The sequence below is a fragment of the Medicago sativa genome, chromosome 8, assembly GCF_051527215.1.
Source record: "Medicago sativa cultivar Bolivia chromosome 8, Bolivia_mono, whole genome shotgun sequence".
NCBI lineage: Eukaryota > Viridiplantae > Streptophyta > Magnoliopsida > Fabales > Fabaceae > Medicago > Medicago sativa.
The window spans coordinates 79,460,534-79,467,280 of NC_140756.1; the positions used below are offsets into that span (position 1 = coordinate 79,460,534).

The 6,747-nt window shown below is 37.1% G+C and overlaps 1 protein-coding gene across 1 annotated transcript; it reads left to right on the top strand.

Moving 5' to 3' along the window:
• Positions 1 to 514: 514 nt before the first annotated feature.
• On the top strand, positions 515 to 4,445 carry LOC146901971 (chaperone protein ClpB1). Its single transcript, XM_085731418.1, has 5 exons — positions 515 to 1,929; positions 2,050 to 2,231; positions 2,608 to 3,242; positions 3,379 to 3,856; positions 3,972 to 4,445. The coding sequence occupies exons 1-5, from the start codon at positions 780 to 782 to the stop codon at positions 4,263 to 4,265; spliced, it is 2,739 nt and encodes a 912-aa protein (XP_085587544.1). The 5' UTR covers positions 515 to 779; the 3' UTR covers positions 4,266 to 4,445.
• Positions 4,446 to 6,747: the final 2,302 nt, after the last annotated feature.

Genomic DNA, 6,747 nt, shown 5'->3' on the forward strand with positions numbered 1-6,747 from the left:
AGAACAGAAACAATTTATTGAAATGTATGCATTGCATTTAATCTTTAACTTTTGAATGAAGTGAATGCACAAAAATTTAAAAAATATTTCTTTTCTTAAGTTTCTTAATATGTGCCCTAAGGGCACAAGTTAACACTACCCTAACTTTTTTTAGTGAATAATCTAAAAAATTATAATCTGTTAGATTAAAATTATATTTTAGCTTTAAATTTAATATGATAGTTTTCCATTAAATTTTTGGCCCCTGCATAAAATTTCCGCTAGCTGAACCTAAGATATGTGCGTGTTCTTTAAAAAAAAAATTAGATACTATATTGTTAATCCCTTTAAATATACAAACTTTAATTTTTAATACATCTAATATTTATTTTCTTCAAAATTTGTCCTTAAATTTTTTGTTAGCCATTTTAAGTTCACCTAACATAAAATCATCCAAAAGTTTACGAATTACGCTATGGATAAGATAATTAATTTCAAAACCATTTTATTCAATTTCTTTAAAGAAAATAAAAACAAACGGTCATTCGAAAAGAAAAGACTCGAATAGAAGAGAGAATTCTAGTAGCTTCTTCTTCTCTTCACCCCAGAATCATCCGGACTCATCTTCTCCATTAACAAATACTCCTTCTTCTTCCTCACCGCTTCAATCACCGAAGAATCGAATCATTCAATCAACAATCTTATCTTACAACGCAAAACAAAACTCAAACCACAAATATTCCCAATTCGACATTCTCTTTTAACAACATTCTCATTCCATCAACAAATCATCGTTCACAATGAATCCAGAGAAATTTACTCACAAAACAAACGAAGCACTTGCTGGTGCACACGAGCTAGCAATGACTTCAGGTCATGCACAAATCACTCCCTTACACCTTGCATCAATTCTAGTTTCTGATCCTAACGGTATTTTCTTCCAAGCAATTTCAAACGTTGCTGGTGAAGAATCAGCACGTGCTGTTGAACGTGTTTTGAAACAAGCATTAAAGAAACTTCCATCTCAATCACCTCCACCAGATGAAGTGCCTGGTAGCACCGCGCTTATCAAAGCGATTCGTAGAGCACAAGCTGCACAGAAATCACGTGGTGATACTCATTTAGCTGTTGATCAGTTAATCTTGGGAATTCTTGAGGATTCTCAGATTGGTGATTTGTTTAAAGAAGCCGGTGTTGCTGTTTCTAGGGTTAAAACTGAGGTTGAAAAGCTGAGGGGTAAAGATGGGAAAAAGGTTGAAAGTGCTTCTGGTGATACGAATTTTCAAGCATTGAAGACTTATGGAAGAGACTTGGTTGAACAAGCAGGGAAGCTTGATCCTGTTATTGGACGCGACGAAGAGATTCGAAGAGTTGTGAGGATTTTGTCAAGAAGGACTAAGAACAATCCTGTTCTTATTGGTGAGCCTGGTGTTGGAAAAACCGCGGTTGTTGAAGGGTTGGCTCAGAGGATTGTTAGAGGTGATGTACCTAGCAATCTTGCTGATGTTAGGTTAATTGCTTTGGATATGGGAGCACTGGTTGCTGGTGCGAAGTATAGGGGTGAATTTGAGGAGAGGTTGAAGGCTGTTTTGAAAGAAGTTGAAGAAGCTGAAGGGAAGGTTATTCTTTTCATTGATGAGATTCATCTTGTTCTTGGGGCTGGTAGAACAGAAGGATCGATGGATGCTGCTAATCTTTTTAAACCAATGCTTGCTCGTGGACAGCTTCGATGTATTGGTGCTACAACGCTTGAGGAGTATAGGAAGTATGTTGAAAAAGATGCAGCATTTGAAAGAAGGTTTCAACAGGTTTATGTGGCTGAACCTAGTGTTCCGGATACAATTAGCATTCTTCGTGGATTAAAAGAGAGATATGAGGGTCATCATGGTGTTCGAATTCAAGATCGTGCGATTGTAGTTGCAGCTCAATTGTCTAGTCGGTACATAACCGGTATGTTCTTTATATTCTCTCTTCATGTTTGTGTGTTTTTGTTATTGATTTTTTATGCATTGAATGTGATGATTTCACTTGTGTTTATGCTAACATGGTATGTGTTTTGGATGTGTTAAGGGCGTCATCTACCTGACAAGGCGATTGATTTAGTTGATGAGGCATGTGCTAATGTGCGAGTTCAACTTGATAGTCAGCCTGAGGAAATTGACAATCTTGAAAGGAAGAGAATGCAACTAGAAGTTGAACTTCATGCTCTAGAGAAAGAGAAGGACAAAGCTAGCAAAGCCCGTCTTGTAGATGTTAGTATGGATGTTAACTTTTTCTTTTAATCAATGATCTCTGAATTCAAATATGCCATGATAGCATTAATTTTGATGATATATTTGACAATGAAGATATATTTATTCATTGACTGATAAATACTTATTTAGTCAAATTTTATTCATTCAAGTAGATTTAAGCAGATGTACATTAGTTTAGTTTAATTTCGTTTGTTCTAAATTAACTTCATTTTTGTAATACTAAGTACATAACTATATTGTGGTGGTGCTGCAAGTGTGGGATAATGGTTTAAATTGTGTATGTGGGATAATGGTTTAAATTGTGTATCAGTTTTCATTTTATATTGTGTATTTGTAGTACTTCAATGATTCTGATAGTTGATGTTATTCGCAGGTACGGAAAGAACTCGATGACTTGAGAGACAAGCTTCAACCTCTGAAGATGAAGTATAGTAAAGAGAAAGAGAGGATTGATGAGATTCGAAGGCTGAAGCAGAAACGTGAAGAGCTCCTCTTTGCACTACAGGAGGCAGAGAGGCGGTATGATCTAGCCAGAGCTGCGGACCTGCGATATGGTGCAATTGAAGAGGTGGAAACTGCAATTAAAAATCTTGAAGGTAGCACTGATGGGAACACTGATGACAACTTAATGTTGACTGAAACAGTTGGACCGGACCAAATAGCCGAGGTTGTTAGCCGATGGACTGGTATACCGGTGACTAGGCTTGGCCAAAATGAGAAAGAAAGGTTGGTTGGACTTGGTGACAGACTGCACACTAGAGTTGTGGGACAAGACCAGGCGGTTAATGCTGTTGCTGAGGCTGTATTGAGATCAAGAGCTGGTTTAGGAAGACCTCAACAACCAACTGGTTCCTTCTTATTCCTTGGTCCAACTGGTGTTGGTAAAACTGAGCTTGCAAAGGCTCTTGCAGAGCAGCTATTTGATGATGAAAATCAGTTGGTGAGAATTGACATGTCGGAGTACATGGAACAACACTCTGTATCAAGATTGATTGGTGCACCACCAGGGTAAGTTATTAGATTCGTACCTGAATATTATTTAGACTAATAGCCTAAACTAGTAGCTAGAGTTAAATATGAATTAATAAACATTCTAGTATGTGGTCTATGAGAACAAGTATCTCATTTTGCATTGAATTTTCAGGTATGTTGGACATGAAGAAGGGGGTCAATTAACAGAAGCTGTAAGGAGAAGGCCATACAGTGTTGTACTTTTTGATGAAGTTGAGAAAGCACACACATCTGTATTCAACACTCTTCTCCAAGTCTTGGATGATGGGAGGTTGACTGACGGACAAGGCAGAACTGTGGACTTTAGGAACACTGTGATCATCATGACCTCTAACCTTGGTGCTGAGCATCTCTTGAGTGGACTTTCAGGAAAATGTACCATGCAAGCTGCTCGCGATCGAGTGATGCAGGAAGTAAGAAGGCATTTCAGGCCAGAATTGTTGAACCGACTGGACGAAGTTGTTGTATTTGATCCTCTATCACATGAGCAATTGAGAAAGGTTGCAAGGTTGCAAATGAAGGATGTGGCTAGCCGTCTTGCTGAGAGAGGAATTGCATTGGCAGTAACAGATGCTGCTCTAGATTATATTCTTGCTGAGAGCTATGATCCAGTAAGTGTTATTATATTATAATATCATCTTAATCTTTAGGATATAGAATATTTCAGACAAAATGGTAGTGGCTAATAATACTAACTGGTTTTTGTTATTGTTGTTTCTTGTGTAGGTGTATGGTGCTAGACCAATTAGAAGGTGGCTAGAGAGGAAGGTTGTGACAGAGCTGTCTAGGATGCTCATAAGAGAAGAAATTGATGAAAATACAACGGTTTACATTGATGCTGGTCCTAAGGGAAGTGATTTAGCATACCGTGTAGAAAAGAATGGAGGGATTGTTAATGCTGAAACTGGGGTGAAGTCTGATATTCTGATTCAGATTCCAAATGGACCGAAAAGTGATGCTGTTCAGGCTGTCAAGAAAATGAGAATTGAGGAAGTTGATGATGATGAAATGGAAGAGTGAATTTCAGTGTACCTGTAATGGTGTTTTTGTGTGGATGTAGTTACCCATGTTTAAGTTTGTGCTCTTCTTGAACTACATAGTCAATTTGGATTGGTGTGTCTGAAGGATGAAACTCAAATCCTTGTAAGTTGTAAATCCGCTCTTTTTTTCATCAATAAATAATTCTGTTTGTAAGTTCAATCGGAACAATATTGTTATTTAGTATGTATGTGGTTTTCTTTCTTCATTAATTAGCTCTCTTTTTTTTTCCCAATATGTTTTTTGTCGTAAATGAATTTTGAAAGTAGGACGACTTGGTTGTTGAAGAAAGTTTCATTGTCCTCTGATGCCATGTTTTGTTCATAAGCCAACAATTGTGCAAGGGATTTGTGGGAAATGGGATGATCATAATTTGGCTCTAGCCTTGACTAAGCTTTAGTAAAGTTGATGAAACATGTAGTTTGGTTCTCGTGTTGCACAGAACAAAGTAATTCACCTATTTTTTTAATGCAAAGTAAATTCACCCTCTAGGTTATTCATGCTTCCTATTCAATTAAATTTTAAAATTCGATTAAGAATAAATAAAAACTTATTTATCGGTGAAAACAAAAGGCTTCATTCATGATCTTTTTTCCTTTGAGAGGGGGTTTCATTCATGACCTTTGACTCACAATTTGTATATCCATAACCCTGTTTCCAATTTTTCCCTTTTAAAACAGATTTAATTTTCACCCTTATTTTTTAACATTTTCCTAATTAACCATGGGTTCACCCTTACATCCTTACATGTTATTATGTAATTTCCAGAGACCTTCAACTTACATTTACGTTCCAAAAGACCTTCAAAATTATGGATTGATTTTTCAATAAAAAAGAAAAGAAAAAAAGAAAGGAAACGCACCATTCCTTCCCATTTTCTACAAACGTAACATGCTGCTGCTTCCTTTCAAGTTTCAACTACTTGAATCTTATACGATTCTGACCTTTTTTTGTTGAATTGCATATGATTCATGTTAACCACAATCCATGAGAATGAAAACGTTCTGGTTTGTTTGATTTCTAGAAAAATTATAAGCTTCCCATGCATACTACAAACCCAAAATCATCCCAAATTGATTCTGATGTGTACTACTGCCAGAACACCAAAATCATTTCTAGATTCATTTTCAACCCGTGCCAAAATCATGCTAATGGTTTCCAGGATCATGGTATAATCTTCTAAAGAAACTACTAGTTTTTCGACAACATGTCTGAATTTAGAACCACGACAGAAAACTCGTAACTTTCCAAAATCGTTTTAGAAAAAGCATCATGTTAATAAATCTGAATCGACAATAGATCGGTTTACTCATGATTTCATCAGAGAAAGCACACTGGAACATAAATGTAGAGGTTAAAATTTTCTCTGTTTGTTTCGTAAAAGTTTCAAATAAATCTGTGTTGGCTAGGCCAGTAAAACATGAGTCCGAAGTTTTTTCTTTCTTTTTCTTGAGTCCGAAGTTATTTTGTGTAACACACATACTAGACGTATCTAGAAAGTCTAGCATGTGAGTTTATTTAGTACTGGATACATTAAAAATTTACAACTACAAAACTTTGAATGAATATCTTATACAACAATGTGCGTTCGTACAATAATAAAGTAACTCAACTTTATAAAATATGATGAATGCGTCCTTGCACATCCATATCATCCTGCAGCGGGTACGAACGAACACTTGTTGATATATCCATTCGGCTACTAGCTTGCCATCCAACCTGTTTATCTGAAACAAATAAGGATTGGGATGAGACATAATGTCTCAGTGAGTTCCCCTAAATCCTAGGCTATAGGTAACCTCGGGGAAAACCTACGGTCACCACGTGTCTAAAAATACAACCTGGCGGTTGATTATACGTGTGTGGTCATGTTTCCCAGACGGTAGTGCCTGCTAGACTCGTCATAGGCTTATCTCACTTGTTACAGGCTTCACTTCCTATACGTGTCATGGAGGTTAAGGGGAATCTAAGACCGCTTTGCCAAGATTACGCTCTACGCATCGAGGCCTAAACATAACATAATCATGACACAATTCTAAACCGGACGATCAGGGGAAACTAAGATCGTCATCGGCATAACTTTCTCTATTACTCTATGCATACTTACGTTGTGTCTAACAACATACCTTATCTTTCTATCATACTAGTTCTTGACGATCTACGCCAAGGCTCTACTAATTCTTGACGATCTACGTCAAGGCTCTATGACATAACATAAACATGTCTAATAATTATGCATAGTCAGATTCATTGATAAAGTTAGCGTGTAACAAACAAATACTATCTGAGTTCATATTACGGAGAGCCCCGGGGTGGAGTAAACCCGAGCACAATCCCTATCTAACCCATGGAAACCTATCTAAGGTATAGCCAACGACACTCCTGCAGTGACGTGCGGGTTCCTTACGGCTAACCCCGTTTCACCTAATGGAAACCCCTTGAGCCAACCTAGTGTGGACACAAG

Excerpts from the sequence above, each read along its gene's own strand:
- LOC146901971 (XM_085731418.1), top strand. The coding sequence starts at position 780 with ATGAATCCAGAGAAATTTACTCACAAAACAAACGAAGCACTTGCTGGT. Across the intron at positions 2,232-2,607 it reads GCAAAGCCCGTCTTGTAGAT|GTACGGAAAGAACTCGATGA; the intron begins GTTAGTATGGAT and ends TGTTATTCGCAG. Across the intron at positions 3,857-3,971 it reads TTGCTGAGAGCTATGATCCA|GTGTATGGTGCTAGACCAAT; the intron begins GTAAGTGTTATT and ends TTTCTTGTGTAG.